The following is a 23,660-nucleotide window of genomic DNA, read 5'->3' as shown; positions in this document are numbered from 1 at the left end:
GATGGGCGGGTCTCAGAGCCGGTCTGGTCATAATGGCGATGATTTATGTCCCTGATGCTGCCCCCAATCGAACCCCGGTCTTCCAACTCGAATGCAGTCACATAAATGGGACATTTCCTCGAGAAGATTATTCTTTTTACACTTGGGTTAGAAATTATTTGGGTGGATGGCTTTATGTCCTTTCTTGATTTAAAATGAAGATACTTTTCCTTTTAAAACATCCGACAACATTGTGCATTATGTATTTAAATTGGGTTTTGGTTGGAAAAGAAAATCCATACAGATTTCCTTGTCATACTTTATGGAATATTCGTCGTACATAAACAAACTTAGTTCTGTCTTATATTTCGTAACGGCTTTAGTACATTCAATAAAGAAAGCGGCTGGCTTTGAAAGATAGGCCGTGTTAGACACAAAAGTCAGAGTTTACAAATGGCGACTGAAGCAACTTTCAGATTTCTACGTTCACACAATTAAGAATGGAGATGTTATTGTTATGCATAACGTTCGTGACTTGACGACTGATATTCCGATTTCACTACATTATAAGCAAATTTTACGAGGGTCGCTCATTAAGTAATGCCCCACATTTTTTTTCTCAGCCAATAATGAAGATAGAAAAGTGTACTTTTACATGCTTGAGATTTGATGTTTCCCGCGTTCGTGTACGGAGTTTCAAATGATTCAAACCGATAGCGGAGCTGTAGTGAACTGTTAAAATGGCGTCTGTGAACGACTCTCGTTACAAGCAACGAGCTGTAATTGAATTCTTTTTTGCTGAAAAAGAAACTGTGGTGAACATTCATAAACGTTTGTGTGCTGTGTATGGAAGCTGTGCAGTCGATAGGAGCACCGTTGGTCGCTGGGCTAAGAGAGTTAAAGCTTCAGGAAGTGAAGAAACCGAGCTCCGTGATCTGCCGCGCTCTGGGCGTCCTGCCACAGCCACCACTCCAGACATGTTGAACCGCGCGGATGCCATTATTCGTGAGGATCGGCGCATCACAACTCGACAATTGGCCCAACAGCTTTCAGTCAGCAATGGAAGTGTGATTGCAATTATCCAGGCTCTCGCATATTCGAAGGTGTGCGCAAGATGGGTTCCACGAAGTCTCACAGCAGACCACAGGATTCAAAGGAAAACGATTTCTTCTGAATTGTTGGAGCGTTTTGATGCTGAGGGAGAGATCTTTCAGTCCCGGATCATTACAGGTGAAGAAACCTGGATACACCACTTTGAGCCGGAGACAAAAAGGCAGTCGATGGAGTGGCATCATCCTCTATCACCGAGAAAGAAGAAATTCAAGACAACTCCCTCCGCCGGAAAAGTCATGATGACTGTCTTTTGGGACAGTGATGGGGTCATTCTTGTGGATGTGATGCCAAGAGGTGTGACCATCAATTCAGACGCGTACATTATGACCCTGGAAACCCTCAAGAAGCGTTTCCGACGAGTTCGGCCTCACAAGCATCCAGCAGAAATTTTGCTCCTGCATGACAATGCACGCCCTTACACAAGTCCGAGAACCCGGGAAGAAATCACCAAATTTGGTTGAACGGTGCTGCCCCATCCACCCTCCGACTCCATCTCTTTGGGCCACTTAAAGGTGCTATCCGCGGAACAAGGTTTGAAGATGACGAGAGCGTTATTCAAGCAGTGAGGACATGGCTACGTGCACAGGACAAGAGCTGGTACCGGCAAGGCATGCATGCACTTGTTCTACGCTGGCGTAAAACCGTACAAGTTGATGGGGACTATGTGGAAAAATAGTATGTGTAAAGGAAACATTAATTTATATTGTCACTAAATTTGAGCCATCTTGAATAAATATGTTCTGAGGAAAAAAATGTGGGGCATTACTTAATGAGCGACCCTCGTATGTAATAAAATTTATATACGCGTGATAAATGTTCAACATAAATTCGAATACACTGAACATTCGCCCTATGAACGACATTGTGCACACATTAGCTAAAGATTCGGTTAAAGGCCTATAGGCCTAATCACAAACATTGTCAATCACAACATTTACAAATCTAATTTATGAGTCGTAAAAATAATTATATTATAATCGAAACATGATTTTTAACTTGTTTTATTTTACTCAGTAAAATTGCACAGTTAATAGCATACAGATTATGCATTAAAAGACAAATTAAGTAATCCAGGTTAATAAATGGAGCAGTTAGCTTTCAGGATACCTTTTAAGTAGAATTTTCGAGGATTTTTTTGGGGGGGAAGGGGAACTGGTTAAGCCGCTCACGCGCGTGTGTGTGAAACATTTCTCATGTCAAGATGAGAAGAGAAGTTGATATTTATAGCCGCTTTTGTCTTACGTCTGAGTCGATTTATGAAGTAAGCTATAAAGGTTTGAACGTCACACTATAGTTTTATATATATATATATATATATATATATATATATAAACGGTAATTTTTCTACGCGAGTTCATGGACGTATCTATAATAATTCGTCCTACTATAGAGAAATTTATTTTAATAATGTTTAAATGTCGTAACGTTGTGATATATTAGTTATTATTATTGCCGATTCTTCAAAATATCTGCTTTTCCATAGGGTACAATAACATATTTTTGTGATTTTTATCAATGACGTTCAGGATGTAGGGTCATAGAAACAAACGGAAATCGTAAAGTTGGTTGCAGAGGTGATATTATTCAGTGATAGTCTCTCGTGTTGCTGTTGAACCATCATTGGTATAATTTGTTGGCCATGTATTCCCGCACGTAAAAATATTCTACTGGTGTACTGTTCAGTTGGGCCCCCCCCTTTCCCCCCCCCCCCCCCGTTTATTGAAATTCTCAGACTGTCTGCCCTTGAGGGGTTCAATTATGGGGGTATCTTCTGTCGACAGCCAGGCAAAATTAGTTACCAAGTTCTTCACTGCGATTCGGATGACGTAAAATCCCCGGATAAACAAGACATCCATATTACTTAGCATGTTACACTCGTACATGTCATCGAAGAGTCTCTGATTCTATTTCCTCGTAGCGAAGCAGATAAATGTAATTGAATCATTATGGTTTTGCTAATATGGGTTTAAAATTTCAGTCTGGACTGTTGAGTAGATTCCAATATCAATTGGATTCTTAGTAGACTGTAAATAAATCACAATTTAACGAATTTAGGTACGAAGCCCATCTAAGTAATTTTAAAAATGTCAGTGTCTTGCTCAAAGAAGGCACAACGCATTTCGTGAGATTTTAGGTTCGCACGGCAGCGAGTATGAAGATGGTTGTCTTTTATAGATGCATACTGGCTCCATCATGCTGGCGAGGAATAAGGCTCTTATAATGGAAGCAATAAGTACACACGAAATTCCGCTAAACTTCTACGAGACCAAACGGCACAACATCTCAGACAACAGATGTCATTACACTGATTCAAATCTTTGGGGATTGAAAAATATAACATATTCAACAACAAAAATTAGTTGTCGATTAAATGTAATCGATTTTTAATTGATTCCGATATTCATAATTCGTTGTAATTTAATCATGTGTGAATTTTAAAATTATTGCTAATAACCACGATTAAATGCAGTAAATTTATTTTTATTATAGCACGAAGTAAAGTTAAAATGGGGAGTGTAGAATTATTTAAACAGCTAATAATTTTTTATTCTGTAAAAATTGTACACCATCAAGTTTTATAGTGAAATATTAAAATCGTTGTTGTTTAATAAGGCAACATTTGAGGCCAATCCAAACTTATCTGTAATTAACATGCGAAACCTCATTTTCTTTGCGCAATTAACTGTATATTAAGATATAGTAGCATAGTTAGGATTAAACTGAACGAGACCCTCAGCTCCATCCTTCATTAACTAAGAGGCTAATGAGTTCTAGCGCGTCACACAAAGTGGTACAAACTGCAGACAGCACTTGAGATTCTGCGTATCCAAAGGTCTTGTTGCTGCTGCATGTTATCTTTTATATAAGTAATGCTTTGTATATTACACTTTGTTAGTCGGTTAGTGGTGTTAAAGTCATTCAACTGCGTCATTAACTACCTAACTTTGACGTAACCACATTTTGGTTGCACCAATTTCTTAAAAACCGAAAGGACGGCGACACAGTCAAGACTCATTTCTAAATATGGCGTTGACATTAAAATACTAGCCAGATTAAATATGAAATCTTGTTAATATCAGTAACAGATTGATTAGGTAGCAATTTTTATTGATTCTGAAGCGTTAACCATGAAGGACCCGGAGAAAATAAGACATGAATATCGCAGTTTTTGACTTTATAAGGGCGTATTACAAATGTTCTGCATGTTATGCCCATACTAGGCATATCGACATTTAGACGTTAGAATTTTTATGAAATTTGTTATTCGGAAATATTGCTAATATGGGTGTCAAACTTAGTCTATCCCATTAAAGGAAGAGAGATAAATCCACAGGAGGCTGGGTAAATGTGTAAAATAGGGAGATTTATAATTTTCACTAGATAATGTTAAGAATATCAAATTAAGAAAGAGCTGAGTAAAACATTAACAATCTTGATTATGAAGCTGAATATAAGTGACCACTCGAAAGATAAAAACGTAGATGGAAGGATAATATTAATACGAACCCAATGGAAGTTGTAAGAGGGCGTGGATTGTATTAAAAATGGTTCAGGATGGGAACTGTTTGACGAATTTTTGGTAATATGGTAAAGAATTGTTCGGTTCTATAAAGGACGGGACATTTCTTAACTAACTAAGCTACTACCATCTTTCGAAAAGGATTATGATTCTCGAAATAAGTGACAAATTACCATGTAAAATGTAATTTCAACTTTAACAACCACTCTGAAAGAATAACTTCATTTATAAGAAGATTATGTTTTATCAAAATAATGTTAGGTGTTGAGGCAAACTGTAGCCTATTCATTGCAGTGAACACTATAATACAGACAGACAAACAGACCATAATTTGGTTCTCACCACGCAATGAAAACATATATAGACAATGGATGATGGGGACAGAGATGGTCCCTGAAACGTCGGTTTTATCGTTTAACCATCTGACGCGGCCTATCACCCGAGAAAAAATGTTATTGAGTAAGGTTGCCGCGAAAGCTTCGAATAAAATGGAGGTTAAGCTCCACGGATTCTTACCCTCGGCAGAAGATGGAAGCCAGTGATCAGCTTCATTGCGTGACCCCTTCATCCCGGAAGACGCATCTCCCGCCTATAATTCAGGCCGTAGCCACTCGCTTCCTCCACATATTTAAACGATGGGTTTACAGGTTGCGCTAAGAATCACACTTTCCCAATAATGTGTTACTATATATGAAGCTGTTAAAAATTTGTTAATTAATTTTAATACAACATGCTATAAGCTGCAGCCTACCTAAGCACAGGTTTAGAGAAATCGATCTATGATTCGCTATGTGTAAAAAGTGTTAGTGGAACCACGGTTCCGGAGAATTTGACGTAAATACGTCTATACGGAAAGGAAGTTTATATATTGGCTTTATTCTAAATATTTCCTTTATACATGCTTTACAATTGAGTAAAGTCTGATTAAGACATTGCTTATTTAACTTGAATTACGAGGCTCGTCCACAAAGTAAGTTTCCCTGGGGCCGTTTGCAGAAACAAAACACAATTTCATGGAAATATTTATTGCAACAGATACAGCAAGTGTCCAGCTATTTTTCAACATATTCGCCACCGGAATTGAGACATTTGTCATACCGTGGGACCAGCTTTTGAATACCTGTGTCTTAGAAGTCTGCCGCCTGGGATTGGAACCACTGTGTGACAACCATCTCCGCCTCTCTGTCATTCTCAAAACGCTGACGCTGACCGGACAGGAATTTCTTGAGGTGTAGGAAAAGATGGAAATCACTGGGAGCGAGGTCCGGGCTGTAGGGTGAATTATTAAACACCTCCCAGCTGAACTCCTGCAGGAGACTTGCTGTCCGTCGAGCCGTGTGCGGCCTAGCGTTATCACTGACCGCACTTCACAGTCGGCGGGAGCTGGAATAAGAAACTCCATCTTCAACAGCTGCAACGATGCTACTGTGAAAACGCGGGAAGTGCCGTTAGTGCATGCGCCATGCTACGTCATTGCTCTATCACGTACGCACAGTCGCTTCGCGAAATATAAGGTTTGCTAGCTGTGGGACGAGTGGTAAACTTACTTTGTGGACGCGCCTCGTACTTACGCTTAATATGGGTCTGTGGTAGCTGAATGTAATGTAATGTAATGAAACGTAATGTAATGTAAGGTAAGGTAATGTAATGTAATGAAATGTTTTATAGGTAACAACAATGCCGAGTAAACAGATGACGTTTGCTTGGTAGCAATAATGCCGAGTAAACAATTGACGTTTCCAAGGTAATATAACAATGCAGTTACACTTTTTCGTTCCACTTTTTTGTTTCACTTTTTCGTTACACTTTTTGCCGAATGACACTGACCCTAAAATATAGACGTATTTACGTCAAAAAAATATTACAAAACAGTCACTACCACCTTATAAAAAACTTTTTTAAATAACATATATTCAGCATATTCTATATTTTTAGTTCGAATTGCATTTATAAAACCTGTCAATGAAAAACTATGTTTAGAATTGTTTGTATTGAAAGTTAAAATCGTTACAAAAAAGGGTAAACATAAATTAAATTAGCAAAACTATAGAAGAACTACATAAGTAAGAATGGATAATTTCTCATCAGCGTTGTACATTATTTAGTAATATTAATAACTTCTGTAGCAACATAAAGTGCAATCATTTTTGTTTTCTTATCCCCCCCCCCAAAAAAAAAACAATACTTACTCGGATATATTTCAAAGTTATACTTCATTTTGCTCATTAAAATGAAATTACATTGTACTTGAAATTGCATACCTAGGAACTGTGTTAACGTACTAAACGCGTGGCTGAAGTGTACGTGATATATACGTGTCGGTGTGAACATGTAATTAAAAAATGGTAAATGATTTGTAAATTTATTCAATAAAACGTGGCGTTGGCCATTTATTAGATGTAACCCCCCTTACTAGGTCCTCTATACACAATTACCTATGCTTGCTTTCGCATTGCGATCACCTTGCTAATGTGAAAATATTTGTGCAACGATGGAACATCCTTGAAACACTGATCTGCCCTCACATCAGCGTCACCTCGGCCGGCCCAAGCCAGTAATAGTACAAGCATCGGCTATTTTAACACGATGTACAACAGCCGCTAAAACTTGATAGAAACGCTTCACGACTTAAAAGTCTGTGCGTCTCCCCCTCCACACAGCTGACCTGTTCCGCGATGAAAGCCTTATATTGGAGCGAGGGGCGCTGAAGTCTATTAACAGACCGACATCCCTACAGGAAAGAAAGGTGCAGCGGGAACAGCTGACAGCCAAGGATGCGCGCTTCTGCCGTCTGGATGCTATTTTAAAGTTGGTAGTAAGACGCTGAATGTGTCAAGAGGACCGTATCCCCTCCTCCCCTCCGCACATAACATCCATACGACTCGTGTTTGGGTGATTGCAGGGGAAGGTTAGGTGTTAAGTGTGTTAACCCGGATAATACTTTTAAAATCGATTAATAAAAATTCTCATATTGCTTTTCCGATCAGTTGCACTCCATATACCGGAAATAAAATTAATCGTTTGCCAGGCCCAAGTAGCCGGGAATTGTTAGCCAGATAGTCGAGGCTTACGAACAATTTTTCTGATACGTTCCGTTGTGTTTCTGTGTATAGAGCGTCGTTAAACAACGGAAGTAGGACAGAAGGCGTTTTATTTCGCTTTTCAATTACTTTCATTGTTAGCCTGGCTAACACGGATAACATAGTAACATGAACGCTTCGAACTTGGGTAGATGGGAAGTAGGATTTGATATTATGGGCAGTACAGCAGGGAAGGAGTGGATTTTGGCACTGTTTGTCCTTCCCTCCCTCCCTCTCAAACAGGATCCTACAACATCCACATCCACTCACCCATCCCATCTCAGTTCCCCCCCTCTCTCTCTCTCTCTGACCACATTTTCTGACGTCTGTCAATTGGTCGTGTAGTCCATTTAATAATTAATCATTCATTTATTTACCAAGTTCTCAATGTGAGCACTTAACAAAAATGATGAAAACCATGTTACAAGAAAACAATGTATGGCTAACAAACAATGAGTTGGATGATATATGATGAGTGGATAGGTAAGAAACATAAATAACCAACTCTCTTACATATTTACACCTTGCAATTTGCATTTATTCTCATGACGTACTGTCGCCCGTGTCTTAATTTATGTTGGTTGTCAGGCGTACATCTTGTACAGAATTTAATATCCTGTCATTCATTTTCAGTCAATTTACTTGACATATGAATTACATTTGGCAACAGGGTTATAGACAATACAATCAATCACCACGCGCAAGGGAATGAGTGACCGCTACATACACTGTTTCCTATCTCCGCAGAATGTTGGTCTTATGACGATTCTTTCACTCCTCATGTTGATGTTGAACTTATCCTTGTTGTCGATGTAGTGCGAATAGGCGCCGAAGCGAGAGAGTTCTTGGCTTAGAAGCACTTGCGGTGGACAATGCCAGGGCCGGATTCATCGTACTCCTGCTTGGAAATCCACATCTGCTGGAAGGTGGACAGAGAGGCCAGGATGGATCCACCGATCCATACGGAGTATTTCCTCTCAGGGGGAGCGATGATCTTGATCTTGATGGTTGATGGGGCAAGGGCAGTGATTTCCTTTTGCATCCTGTCAGCAATACCGGGGTACATTGTGGTGCCACCGGACAGGACAGTGTTGGCGTACAGATCCTTACGGATGTCCACGTCGCACTTCATGATGGAGTTGTAGACGGTCTCATGGATACCGCAAGATTCCATACCCAGGAAGGAAGGCTGGAACAGAGCCTCGGGGCAGCGGAAACGCTCGTTGCCAATGGTGATGACCTGCCCATCAGGCAACTCGTAAGACTTCTCCAGAGAGGTGGAAGCGGCAGCGGTTGCCATTTCCTGCTCGAAGTCCAGGGCGACATAGCACAGCTTCTCCTTGATGTCACGGACGATTTCCCGCTCAGCGGTGGTTGTGAAGCTGTAGCCACGCTCGGTCAGGATCTTCATCAGGTAGTCGGTCAAGTCACGACCAGCCAAGTCCAGACGCAGGATGGCATGGGGCAAAGCGTAACCTTCATAGATGGGAACGGTGTGGGAGACGCCATCGCCTGAGTCCAGCACGATACCAGTGGTACGACCGGAAGCGTACAGGGACAGTACGGCCTGAATTGCGACGTACATGGCGGGGGTGTTGAAGGTCTCAAACATGATCTGAGTCATCTTCTCTCTGTTGGCCTTTGGGTTGAGGGGCGCCTCGGTGAGCAGGATGGGGTGTTCCTCGGGGGCTACTCGCAGCTCATTGTAGAATGTGTGATGCCAAATCTTCTCCATGTCGTCCCAGTTGGTGATGATTCCATGTTCAATGGGGTATTTCAGTGTGAGGATACCTCTCTTGGACTGGGCCTCATCACCTACATAGCTGTCCTTCTGACCCATACCCACCATGACGCCCTGGTGGCGAGGTCGGCCCACGATAGATGGGAACACGGCGCGTGGAGCGTCGTCGCCGGCGAAACCGGCCTTGCACATGCCGGAGCCATTGTCCACAACCAGTGCAGCTACGTCGTCGTCACACATGTTGGTTAGCCTTCTCTGTCGAACAGCACTTAGCTCCGGCAGGCGTACGTTCTGCCCAGTTTCTTAGCAGCAACTGAAGCCTCACTCCGTGTGCTCGCTATCTATATCCTCGGCCGTGGCCCGCTGCTCTAAGGGAAGCCAAAAATATCGCCCGCCTTACAAGGGAATCCCCGTCGCACTTCGGGACGCTTTCGTCTCTCGCGGTCCACGCACTGCCGTGTGCGCAGGAGCCACCGTTAACCATATAGGGATGTTGCTGTCAGCGGAAACACGAAAAAAACATCAGAAGCTAAGCTTTGGCAAGGATTCCCGCTTTATCTCCACCGCGTTGCCTCCTGCTGACTTTAGGGACGTCGTCTTAACAATATGGGTTTTCAGTGTGCTTAGTCAATTGTTGGATGGTTGAGTTTGTTGCCGTTCGTAGAGGCGCCCATCAGTGTAGCGTTTCTTTTCGATTTTTCGTCATTTTTTGGTGAAGTAGTCGAAATTGATTCCCAGAGTACATTTCGCAACTCGGAAAATTCGTGTTCTGCACAATCGTCGTTAGAGTAAAACTTTATTTCTAATCCGCTTGTGAAAAATACTCGCAAATATAACTTTCATATTCTGTTTGGGATTTCCGTAATGTGTGGATTCTCTCGGTTCTTGAACTTCACGCTTGGCTGTCTTACAAGGCATTTCATCTGCCCCGTAGAAATAAATTGATTTTCCTGTTCATGTACTAAAGTAATACTTGTGAAAAGTAACGTAAGTTTTAATTCGGAACTATGGGGCACACCATATTAATTGCAGACCGTCATTAATGCTTGTATAATGGCCTACAGTAACTAGTCATTTCATTGCAGAAGTGTTAAAAATTTTCGTGAGATTTACTCCATTTTGTATAATTTTTTAAAAAAAGTCTCCTCTAACCACACACAAAGCCAGTAATCTTATTTCGTGAACGAATTGAATTAACCGCGTTCAACAAGCGTTAAGTAGTTTAATGTTTAAATGCAGCATTACTACGCTTGCAGTAAATTGCATTCCATTAATTAACTTAAATGCGTCACTGTATTATATTACCTGTAAATATTTTCGAAACTTCTGTGTTTTTGTTTGAAATTCCACCTTTCCACAACACAAAACTTGCTCGTATTTGTTACACAGAATATTTCACGTATTCATCAATATCTACTCTCCGATTCTATATTACATTCAAAAACACTAATTTTATTTAAATTAAGTTTCTGCTTAGGAATATTGTCATTTCACTGTCCATGTGTTCCTTCCTTTATTTAGATACTATTTTTAAAATGTTTTGCTCAGGTAACCCCTTTAATCTGACTTTATTATACTTGCTTTCGAAAATAATGTATTAAAACAGTAACAGAATGCCAGCAATGTTACTGCGGGTAAGTTTAACAAATGCTTACAATTCTTATCAGCATTTATAATAGGCCTGATCATTCGAAATGCGTTATTGAATGTCATAGAAAAACATTTTTATCCCTAAATCCAACATCTTCACCGGGACTCGAACATATGAGATTTGTCGGTGCTGGAATCTTTGTTCGACGAAACAACTTTTTTGTACTTAGCGCCGTTTCCTTTCGTTCTTGGTTTCCGAGCTGTAGAAACCTCCCTCACCTGTACTGGAATCCAGGGCACGTTTTCTAAGTTCTTACATTTCTGAAATCACTTATTTTTTTCAAGAAATAAGCTTACCGAATTTGGGATAAATTTATTTATTTGTTTGTTCTCGAGCTATAGGTGTACATGAACACATACCCACAATTTTAGTGTTATAGGCTGTGTAACATTATGCCAACACATTCAATATTTCTCTTATCTACTGGAAGTATTTACAATGTAAGTCTACATGACATTTTTCTCTTTGTATTTTGAGCATATTTTCTGTTCAGAATTGTTATATATTTGACTCTGCGTATTAATTTATATATTATTTTTAACTATGGGAGTTCAGTCCTAAACCTTCTCAAAGTCACAGAAAAAATTTCTTTACGTAGGTCTATTGCAAATAATATGTCAGAGTTTCTGTAGTTTTAATTACATAGTTAAAATCTTTAAAAGTATATTTGTTGATAGCGTTAGCGTTAAAAAAGAGTAAAATTATACGTTTATGGCTTTTAAAAATCTAAACTGTTTTATGTTCTTTGTTTTTAAAGTAAAGTAAATTTGTTATTTCGTGTTTAGTGCGTATTGGTTTTTGGTTAATGATCAAAAACACAACTAAGTTCTGTACTCTGCTTTCCATATCTTTTGATTTTAATACAAAAATTATATAAATTACAAGCAGGTTATTCCTAACACAAGTTAAGAATTCATACTAATTTTAAGAAGAAGATATTATGAATATGCAGACGTATTCGTATTAAAATCGTCTATAAATACCAATTTCCTTAGCAAACCTAATATTCTGAACCAAAACATTTCGACAATAACTGTGCAAGTTATCTTAGCATGTTTCGCCTTTTACTTTGACCTGTAGTCTTCATATAACAGAAAGATGTTAAATCTGACTTTCGAAATGAGATAAACGTTTGCGATTATATAAAAAATCCATTACTCTGTCGTTTCTTGTCAGCCCGTACATGATAAAGAATATTTAATGTCTCCATCCTGCTCTCTTCTACTTAATTGCATTCCCTTTTGGGTTGCTCGATTTGAATTGAATTTTATTGCATTAACTCGCATGAATGGGGTTTCAAATTGGGTGTGAGTCCTCGGGAGGCTCGAGAAAATACGCTTCGTTTCGTTTCAAGTTTCACTTCTTTCTCATATTCTAAAGAAAAGAGAAAGTGGTTCAATGCGTTTGACAACTTGGATTCCATTGACGTTGGTTGAAAGACTGTAGAAATAAATTATTTTCTTGAATAACTAAATGGACGTTTGTTAGACCACTAAGTATTTTATAAAAGCACAACCAGAGAAATCTACCTCGATGGTTGCTGTCAATGTAAATACGCGGTGGATTAATGTGACAGCACAGCGACCATCAAGAGATCAGTGTCTGCCGACGCAAATTTAATGCATTTATAAAAATTTGCTATGCGTTGTCGAAATTTGGACCAATTACTGCACAGTATAAAACGAATACATATCTGGGAAAATGCATGAACTAATGCAAACACGATTCAGGTAAATTTGTCAGGAATATGTTGGTACTACACGAATAAAAATACGGAAATTTTCTCTCGTTACCCTCAGATGTTTCGCTTCAGAAGTTATTTTCTTTAAAAATTATTTTATGTACATTATTATTATTATTCTATGGTTCAAATCGGAGAACCAGTTGACATGGGCGTATGCTTAACGCTTCCTGTTTTATATTTGGGAGGTCCTGGATTCTAAACTCAGCCCAGAGATCATCTATCCTCAATGAAGTTATTTCTGGTTTTATTTAGTAACACTAATTACCACTCGTGCCTTTAAAATATGCCACGACATTTTCTTTTACACTTTCCGATAGAAGTTCGTTCACGAATTATTTATTATCGACGTTACACAAAAATTCCAATTAGTATGGAACCGATAAATAAACTAAGACATAAAGACATATGCTCATACACATTGAAGAGGAGAATAATTACAGTAGCTAACCCGTATGTCTGAACACACAGTTTTTATCTTCGGTATATTACATAATTTTACAGTTTCGTTGCTCACTTTAATCGAATTGTCGAATTTTATTACGAATGGAAAAAATTAAGGTTATCTCAATTATATTTGTGTTTTATTGAGTGTATAATATAGTCGTTATTTTTCCATTGAGGCCATGAAATAAATTAATGATTTTCAAATTATTAGAATCGAAATCTGCGTCCTATTCAAGTGAATCTTAATGAAATACGAATTAAACATATCTGTTTCAGTTGATATCCATACAATTGAATAAATACCATGAGTTTCATGTAAAGTAATATTGTTTTCAGAATTTATAGATTGATGTGTGTCTTTTAAAAGATGATTTGATGTCCATTTGAAATCGTGCGTTATGCATGCCCGTGCAGTTAAGAGCGTTTTCTAAATTTGTTATTCTTAAACGTTTTTACACACAAGATAAACTACATTCGTCATCCCACTCATTTCTATTCTGGGTTCAGATTCGACGGGAAGATTCTTTACCAGCTTCCAACAAATGATTTCGAATAAAGCTCTAGAGTACGTGAATAAATTTCTTTTGTATCGTTTTCAGTTTACATTGAACACAAAGAGAAAGATGTCTGGAAATACTTCATTAAAATGAGATTTTTCAGGTTTTGAGGAACTAAAATTTCAGAACTGATAACATTTGCCGCAGTTTGCAATAGTCGTGATGGTGCTAGCAATAACAATATTAATTCCTGGGAAAACTAGAATTAAAAGAATACGACTGTTTTCTGTTGAATGAAATACAAACAAATTTTGTTTAATGATTCTTACATAAATATAAACTTATTAAATAGCAAACAATGTTTTGAGTTTAGAATGGAATACAGAAAGCTTCTAATGTTTTAATGCATTTCCGACCATAACTAAATAACACCAAAACCAGTTTTATTTCTGTAGCAACAAAAGGTAGCCTGTTTGTCTGTCACGTGTAATTAAGTTTCACTGCTCTGGTGGACTTGTAGGTAGATGTGAAGCAGAACTTCTCTGGCAATGAAGACAAATGTCAGCTTACTAGAAGCAAATGCATGCATTCAGAAATGTAACTCAGACAGATTCAGGGTCATAACCGTTTGAGAACGGGGTGCAGAGGAGAAAATTTGGTTTAAAGAGGGGCCGAGTTGAGTGGGGAACATGTTCGTAATTAGGAGCTTCGTAATTTGTGTCTCATATTACCCTATTATTATGCCATTTATTCACCGTTTTACATGGTATATATTTCTGTTTACATTTCCCCTGTGGTACATAGTGCAGCAGCTATTTTTATTATTATTATTATTGTTAGTGCTTGGCTGTTATTGGTCTTTTTGGCTGTTGTCAAGCACTTTAATAAATGAATTGAATTGAATTGAATTATTATTATTATAGTAAAACTAAATAGGATTTTTGGGATGGGCATGTAGCAGGGAAGATTACGATGGGAATTGCGTACAATGTGATCGGAAAATTACTTGAAAGATCTAGGCGAAAATGGGGACACATGTGACGTTAAACTGGGTCATAAGGAAAGATGGTGGGGAGGTGAGTACTGCATTAATTTGGTTCAGGATATTGGCTAGTGGCGGACTCTCGTGAACACTGTGAGAACACTTAGGATTCTATAAATGGTGGGGAATTTACAGATTAGTTGGGCGGATGTTCGCATTTTAACTCTGCTACATGAAGTTAGTTACTAATAGTTTAAAACTTTTCTCGATGCTTCTGACATAACCTGATATCAACTTGTAAATTCCGTTGATTAAAGGATCGAAATACGGAGAAAAACAACGAAATACGGCACATGCGCATATAACACAGCTACGACACAGGGATGCGATTAAAAAATATATAAGACGAGGCTCACAGCATATTGTACTCATATTGCAATCATTTTACAATACAAGTTTAGTGTATAATTCACTATGTCTATGGATGTAATAATGTATAACAAGTCAGGTGCGAGAAGATAAACTGAAGAATGTATTACTTTGGCTTTAGTGTGTGAGCCACGTCGAGTGTTAATCAACGTTCCGATTGCCAATGCATAATACGGTGAGTTCTGAAAACCTTAAACAGCCAGACAGTACTGCCTGGCATCTGCAATGTTTGCCGAAGCAATGGTTAAAAGCCCATATAAGTGTGGCTTATCCCCAAAAGCCAAAGTTACACTGAACTTCAGGCTCGAATACCTAAGGATGAGAATAGACCGATGAATTAGATACATGTCACAGAATAGTGTGAAATCAAATAACTGTATAGAATTGTAAATTTTCGAATTTTTTTTGCTTTGTGGCGACGGAAGACATAATCTTTTATTTTTATTATTAAAATTATAACGTGAAGCCAGGCCTCCACCTTTCCAATCTTGTTGCTTTAAAGTGTCGACAGAACACGTTTTGAGATTTCAGGTTTTCACGGCGGCGAGTATAGAGATGGCTGTCTTCTGGGATGTTGGGCCGTGATGGAGGCTGCAGGAATCTCTGAAACGTCGGTAAACTTCTACCAGACTACACAGCGCAACATCACAGAGGACAGTCGTCTTCATGTTCTCTTTTATGGTATCTACATTATTTCGCTTACATTTTTGCTTTCCTTTGCATCAGCGTAGTTATTTCCTATGTCCATTATTCACATCCGAAAGAAACATAAAAGTAAAAGAGAATAGTTGATAAGAACGTCTTTTTCTTCAACGTGGGATAAAAGCAGTACACAAAGAGACTGGGGGACATGGATTTCTATAGCTCTGCCATATGCTGCTGCAAAAATGAAATTTTAAGGCGATCCTTTCTTAAGTGAAGCCATCTGTATTCACGTGAAAGGATTTCTGCCATTTCTCCTAACTTGAAAAAGCGATATTGTAATATTTGTTCCTTTGAATACGCCGTATACATCGTCTACTTACCTTAAAGACACGGTGTGATAGTCATATCAGGCTCATGTGGCTTGGACATTCTTCTAGATGGAAATAACCCACGTCTAAATTCAAAACAGGGCCACACATTTACTTGCTACTGAAAGAGATATTTAGCTGAAATAATCTACAAACCCACCAGAATTATCAAACATGAATATTCGCCGTAACAGAAACGAAGGCTTGCTGCTGGGACCCTGTTCTAAACCAGTTACAAATAATTCTCTTCAACAAAAATTAGTTTCTAAATGGCCGTTTCATGAATCTTCAGTTCAGTCTTAGGAGCTCCGATTAACATTCTTATTGGGTATTTATTTATTTTCTGTTACGCTCATACATTCTACATCTTTATGGACTAGCAAAAAATATTTTGCCCTTTGTCCTGTCGGTGCATATCTTTGAAAATACACTAATTCTATAGGATTTGAGACTTTCGCGGCGAGTACAATCAATAAAGTCTTCTCGGGCAATCAGCCGCGTTAACTGGTTACCGTAGTAAACCGATGTTTCCGTTTATTTTATTATTATTTATTTGACTGCAAATGGGTTTTTACCCGGTGGCAGTGGTCCTACAATAAGACACAACAAAACATAAGACAACAAAAACAATAAGAAACAACAGAACAATGAGACAGAACAAAACAATAAGACACAAAAATCATAAGACAACAAAAACAATAAGAAACAAGAGAACAATGAAACAGAACAAAACAATAACACAAAAAACATAAGACAACACAAACAATAACAATAAGAAACAACAGAACAATGAGACACAACAAAACAGTAAGACAAAAAGACATAAGACACAACAAAACAATAAGACAACAAAACAATGAGACACAAAAAACATAAGGCACAACAAGAACAATAAGACACAACAAAGCAATGAGACACAACAATACAGTAAGACAAAAAGACATGACACAACAAAAACAATGAGACACAAAAAGCATAAGGCACAACAAGAACAATAAGACACAACAAAACAACACACCACACTCAAAATAAAACAGCTCATAATATTACAAAACCGTATAACCTAAAGTACATAACTTAAAAATTAATACCAACTAGACATAAGTCAGTAACAGTAATGAATCACACGTTTCATCAGGACCTTCTCTTCACTTCACTACACTTATGAAACCTTCCCATCCTCACCCCAATTTACCCCCCTTCACTGCACCCACCCATCTATTCCCTTTACTTCACCTCATTTATCACTTTCCTAACCTTCTTCCTAAACGTACTTGGTTTACAGGAGAGAGTCCCTAAAACCTCAGCAGGTAGCTGGTTCCAGAGTTGGATGGTCCTATTTACAAAGGAATATTTTCCGATATCTGTTCTTTGTTTTCTGCTCCTAACTTTCCGAATATGATCGACTCTGCTCAGGTAGTATGGCCTTTGCAATCTGACACCTATAGCTTTCCATGCCCGATCTCCCGTGTACGCCTTGAAGAGAGCACATATTCGTGCTATCTTTCTACGCTGTGCCAGGGTTTCCCAGTTCGAATCGCTCCTGTGATATGCAAATTTACATGCTTTCCTTTGCACCCGTTCTAACGCATTTATCTGCCCCTCCCTGTAAGGATCCCAGCACGCCGCCCCATATTCCAGAATCGGACGCACTAGTGATGTGTAGGCTAGACTTTTAGTGTTACTATTCCCCTTTTTGAGAACACGCATTGTAAAATGAAGTGCCTTCCAGGCTTTTTTCACCGTATAATTTACTTGATCAGCCCAGCTTAAATCGCTGCTTAAGATAATTCCCAAGTATTTACAACTGCTCACTTCCGGAATTATTTGGTCCCGTAACGAATAGTTTAGTGGTTCCTTCACCCGACTTCTCGTGAAACTAACTGCCTTACTTTTACTTGGGTTAATTTTCATATCATTTTCAACCGCCCACTCCCCCAGACTGTTTAGATCCATCTGCATCTTTTCTATATCTTTACTATTTATAATTTTCCTATATATTATACAGTCATCTGCAAAAAGTCTAATAGTCGATTCAATGTTCCTCCAAATATCATTTACGTACGCGAGGAATAGAAGTGGACCCAATACACTCCCTTGCGGTACTCCTGATGTTACTCTGACTTCCTCTGATAATTGCCCTCCTACTCTAACTCTCTGCGTTCGGCCTAAAAGAAATTCTCTTATCCATACGACTATCCTCGAGTCCACGCCCGATGCCGCGATTTTCATAAGCAGCCGATCGTGAGGAACTAAATCGAAGGCCTTCGAAAAATCTATTATAATCGCGTCTAACCTTCCTCCGTTATCCAGTGTGTCTGCAATGTCCTGACAAACCGTGATTACTTGACTTTCACATGAATATCCCGGCCTGAACCCATGTTGACCCTCGAATAACCAATTCTTTTCCTCCCAGTTTTTCCTCAGGTACGATGCTATAACGTGTTCCATTTGTTTGCAGACCACCGATGTTAAACTGACCGGTCTGTAATTTGTGACCAATGATCGATCACCTCCTTTGTAAATAGGAACCACTATGGCTTTTTTCCAGTCCCTTGGTATAGTGGCATTATTAATTGTTACGTCCAATAATCGCGCCAGGTATGGAATCATGGCTTCCCCACCCAGTTTTAGAATTTCCCCAGAAATGCTGTCAGGCCCTACTGATTTGCTTTTTCCCATCCCTGCTAGCCTTTTTCTAATGATTTTAGTACTAATGGCGAAGGGTTTACTACGGTAACCAGTTAACGCGGCTGATTGCCCGAGAAGATTTTATTGGTTTACATTAATTCTGTTTAACAGTACGTTTGAATTTTGATCTTATCGAAGAAAGGTACATTTTTACAACCATACAAACATAGAGACGTCAAATTTTATATTAGTTAATGTTTGATTCTGTGGAAACTAAAGCAGCAGATAAAGGTTACAGTGCTGGATAATTATGCTAATGCTAATAATAATAAGAATAGCTATAATAATTTAGCTAATTAATTAAATGCTTGGCAACTGCAAGGAAGCTAATTGCGATCAAAATGTGAAATAAGACAGGGTGAAGAAAAATATGGAGCGTAGCGTAAAATATAATAAGAACAGTTAACAACAGGAAAATGTTTAAATGTAGTAGATAAACCTAAAGAGTATGAGCAAATGAAAGGTCATACATTAATTTATTAGTTACTTAAAGAGAAAGATATGACAATGAGCTAAATAAAATATTTTGTCTATGTGTCAATAATCCTGGAAATTACGTCAGCATCAGACACTGGCGATGTGTTAGATGTGGTAAGGACGTGTTGGATCCCCACACGTGGGCAGAAACTAAAATTACCGCCAGTTGTAGGTTGTTCCTTGTCAGCAAAGAGAAATGCCTCTTCCTAGTGGGACGAAAGTGCAGTTGTGGACTGGTTGAATGCATTTGGGTATACTTCGCGAATGTGTTTCGTTGTATGTAAAACAGCGTTATAGTTTCAGTAACTCTTCAGCTTGTATATTCACTCCTGTAAATTAGAAAATATTTCCATTGTTATAACCTAGTTGAACATTTCTATCATATTTCTACGACTTTTTATGGAGGGTTATTAATCTTTTCCAGATATTGACTCCAATGCCATATTCTTTAATTAAATTTTTAAACCAACAAGATATTCTACATTCTTACCACAAAAATTATAGCTTATTTGTGTAAATGACATGTCTACCTTAGTGACTGTTAGCTTATGAAGTATTCTGCTTATATAATCATTTAGTTAGAGTTATAAAATAAATATTATCGCGGTCACGAAGTTATCCATATAAGGACTTGCGTGTTCCGGCCTCAATTAATGTTATTTGTTAATTGTTTCTCTTGTCAAAAATAATGTATTAATATCCAGTCGCTCGTTCAAAATTTTATGGTTATAACTATTATATATAATAATTAAATATAAATTTAATTGTTAGGCAATTGATGATAATATTTTGACGAAAGGCAAACGAAGTGACAAGAGGCTCGTTATACTGTATTATGAAGAGATTTGTATTTTGTGTTCTTCACAAAATAGCATTAGGACGATCAGATAAAGGTTGTTTAGATAGATGAGTGAGGTATGTAGAGCGCGTGGGAGGGATGAAAAGTGCATACACAGTTTTAGTCGGAAGACCTGAAGGGAAATGGAAATTTGGGAGACCTAAACGTAGATGAGTGGATGGTATTAAATGAAACAATAGGATGCAGGGATGTGGACTGGATTTGGCTGTCACATGTGCTTGAAGGTCGTAAAAAGTAGTAACCACATAGAAGGCTGGCATATTCTTAGGAAGGACTCTGTTCCGTGAAGGTAGAGTAATTTCAGAGAACTTGAAACAATTTTTTCAAGTTATTTCTCTGTTACTACCAACAGAAACTTGATTTAGGAAACAAGCCGAAGGATACTTCAGTCTGACTTATATTCTAGTGAACCTGTCTCAAATTTCGACCATTATTTTAAAATTATCCTTAATTTCGCCTCGTTAGTACAAGGCAGGAAATGTATACATATCTTAAAATTTCTAGCGACTTTGTACTGCTTAGAACCCCTATATAAATTTTCTTCTCGCGACCGATAACTTCTCTTTAATTATCTTGAAAAACATAAAATGTTCTTCTATGTATTTTTTCGAAATATTTTTTAGCCCGTTAAATATTTAGCGAGTTACTTTACTACTACTACTAATATTAATAATAATCACAACAACAATAACAACAACGCTAATATTTCGGCTTAGGTTAGATTTTGTTCCGTAATAACTCACGAAACGAATCACTGCAAATTCTTCTTTGCAGGACAACTTTAATTATCCGCGTTAAAATAGGATTAGGCCAGTCTTCCATTTTTCTCTTTAAGTGGTTGGCTGAAATTGTCGTCATAATTTATCATGCTGATTAGGCAGTGAAATTCAAAACACATTCAGCCCCCGTCAAAAAAATCTGAATAGAAGTTCCATTAGACGCTTTTATGTGTGTGATTTAATCGTTTAAAATCCAAAAACCCAGTGATATCTGCATTCACTAACTGCTTTATCAAAATGTGCTACATTCCTTAGCAACCAGTAATTCTGCATTTTTCCAACGGAATGTATTTATGGGTATCGCATAATTCTCACTGTAAACATCGATTATTTCCTTAATCAACATTAGCCAATTGATCTTCGTATTGAAAACGCGTTTCCTTTGAGGTGAGAAATTAATTTTTAAGTATTGTTAAATGAAATCAAATATATTCCATACATCCTAGAAACTTGATTAATTTATGTTATGTTAGTGTTCGGCAAAAGGAACTACTCTGATATTAATGTTACTGTAGCGCATCTGTTACAAATACCAAGCGAAGCTTCGAGTCATATCTGACAGACGGAACACACAGCATTGGATTTCACACACAAGTGATGTGTGACAGCTCCTGATGTTTGTCGTCAGTTAACAACGCTGTCAGTAGTTGAGACTATACAGCCTATAATGATGGGACGGTTAAAGAATAATTAATCGGAATAGATGTGAAAGAATTCGGTCGTGGTAAATTTAAGATATTACTGACGTTTGTGTGGAGGGACCAAGAAAACCATCAGAAGTAATCGTCGATTTCTGGACCGAGATGTGAATCTGAGACTTTCCGATTACAAAACATGAGCGCACAATAATTTAATGTATTTCGTGCCCTACTTTTTGTTTATTTTATATTTCTTCAGGCCTGTTTATGGCTAGTTATTTTGAACGTTTAACATATTTCTATGGCAACTTTGCAGAAATTACGGTTGTGACTTCGGTTGTATGTGTCAGTAAAAGACGTATTTGGTCTAGAAGTTCGAAAAAGAATTTAATTTGCTCTCCTATTAAAAATTTAAAATGACTTTCTGGTTGAAGAAAAAGTTGAAAGAACGAGATATGATATGTAGTCTGTTCCCTATTAATCTCCCCACGTGAGTCTAGCAATTCCCTTGACTGTTTTAGAAGGTGCAACATTTAACACTTTCGTGATATTTCCAGACACATCAAATGTGTAGCTATCCAACTCCAAACACTGGAACTTTTAATATCCTCGATGTGGAAGCGTGGCGTTTAAAATAGTCCCAACACAATTAGGAGCTATATTGAGACAAGTCTGTCTTCCCCAGTTTTCTCTCACTGTTGAGTTTTCCTATTAAGGCAAGCGTCAAGGAAACCATCGGGGGATGGTCTCAACTATTTCCTTTAAAAGTCCAGGTAGGGAAAGCGTTTTCTCTGCCTCTCATCCGAGAGGTCTAGTTTAGACTACGGCCATCTCCCTTCGTCAGGATTACTTCGAACAGCGTTTTGTGTTTGTTTCTCTCCTAGTCGATTTTTCTAACAGGCTTCCATAACCCAAGCTTTGTTTCCGTAAAGCAACTGGAGAAAATAAACGGGCGTCGTGAGAGGTCAGTGATAACACTCGATAATCAGATGCGATACAATATCGATGAAAACATTATAACACAATTTTCAAATATTCATATATAAGCTATTTTATTTTATGGTTTTTTTCTACATTCTGCTTAATGTTTAACCTGTAATTGGCAGTTAGACCTACATTTTTCCAAGACCAAAAACGTCACATTCCACATGGCCATTATCTGTGTGTTTATATATATATATGATAAAATAATTGTGGGTACATGTCATTTAATTATGAAGATTACCGTATTCTGGTTTGATGCACCATGTAGTCTGATAAAAGTTTACCGACGTTCCTGAGGTTCTTAATGCCTATATTATCACGACGATGAGTAAGCTGTGCAGTTTAAAGAAATTTTGAACGAAAACATTAAATAAAAACTAAATTCAGGAAGTATTTAGGAGTGGATTAAATTCAGGAAATGCTTATTAATTTTCAGTTGAGAATAGGCCTATTACGGTCCTTACGAGCAGAATATGCACCGAGTTGAATAACAGCGTTCTGTAGAGAATATTTGTACGTATCAGAGTCTAAATAACAGAAGGCTGGACAAAATTACGTCGCAAGGAGCTTCAGAATTTATGCTGTTTAACAAGTGTTGCTTGTGTGAACTGATCAAAAGTGATCAAGCTGGGAATGAGTTTTAGTGAGCACGTGGTGGATGAGAAATGCGTACATCATCTTAGTTGACAAACCTTGGGGGTTATAGGTCTAGATGAAAGTATAATATTAAAATGTAACTTAAATAAATAATGATGGTATAAAACGGATTAAATTTGTTTAGTATACAGTGCAGTGGCGGGTTCTTAATCTTTGTTATAGAAGGGAATTTTTTATGACCTAAAGCTCTGACATCCTTTCCTGAATTGGTGTACTCCATGAAGTTCTTCATATTTATATCTAGACTTTTCTTTTATAGGACGTTTGAAGTATTTGTGTTCTTCATCTTCTTGTATCTATGCATGTACTATTAACAAGTTGGCAGTACTGCAGTCAACTGAAAACAAACACAGAACGCACGTGTAACATGATGTTACTTAAT

General features: G+C 37.9%; 2 protein-coding genes across 2 annotated transcripts in view; one reads left to right on the top strand and one right to left on the bottom strand.

The window, feature by feature from the left end:
- LOC110838453 (uncharacterized) overlaps positions 1-23,660 on the top strand; it is a gene marked incomplete at its 5' end in the record, with an annotated part of 72,998 nt that overhangs the window by 30,933 nt on the left and 18,405 nt on the right. The gene's annotated exons all lie outside the window — the stretch shown is intronic.
- On the bottom strand, positions 8,202-9,775 carry LOC110838452 (actin, muscle). The gene has a single exon (XM_022081655.2). The coding sequence runs from the start codon at positions 9,671-9,673 to the stop codon at positions 8,543-8,545; it is 1,131 nt and encodes a 376-aa protein (XP_021937347.1). The 5' UTR covers positions 9,674-9,775; the 3' UTR covers positions 8,202-8,542.

Source organism: Zootermopsis nevadensis, unplaced genomic scaffold (genome assembly GCF_977971745.1).
Source record: "Zootermopsis nevadensis isolate Lab colony 2312 unplaced genomic scaffold, Znev_1.0 Znev_ptg000015l, whole genome shotgun sequence".
Classification (NCBI taxonomy): Eukaryota; Metazoa; Arthropoda; class Insecta; order Blattodea; family Termopsidae; genus Zootermopsis; species Zootermopsis nevadensis.
This window is presented reverse-complemented; position numbering and strand designations above follow the sequence as displayed.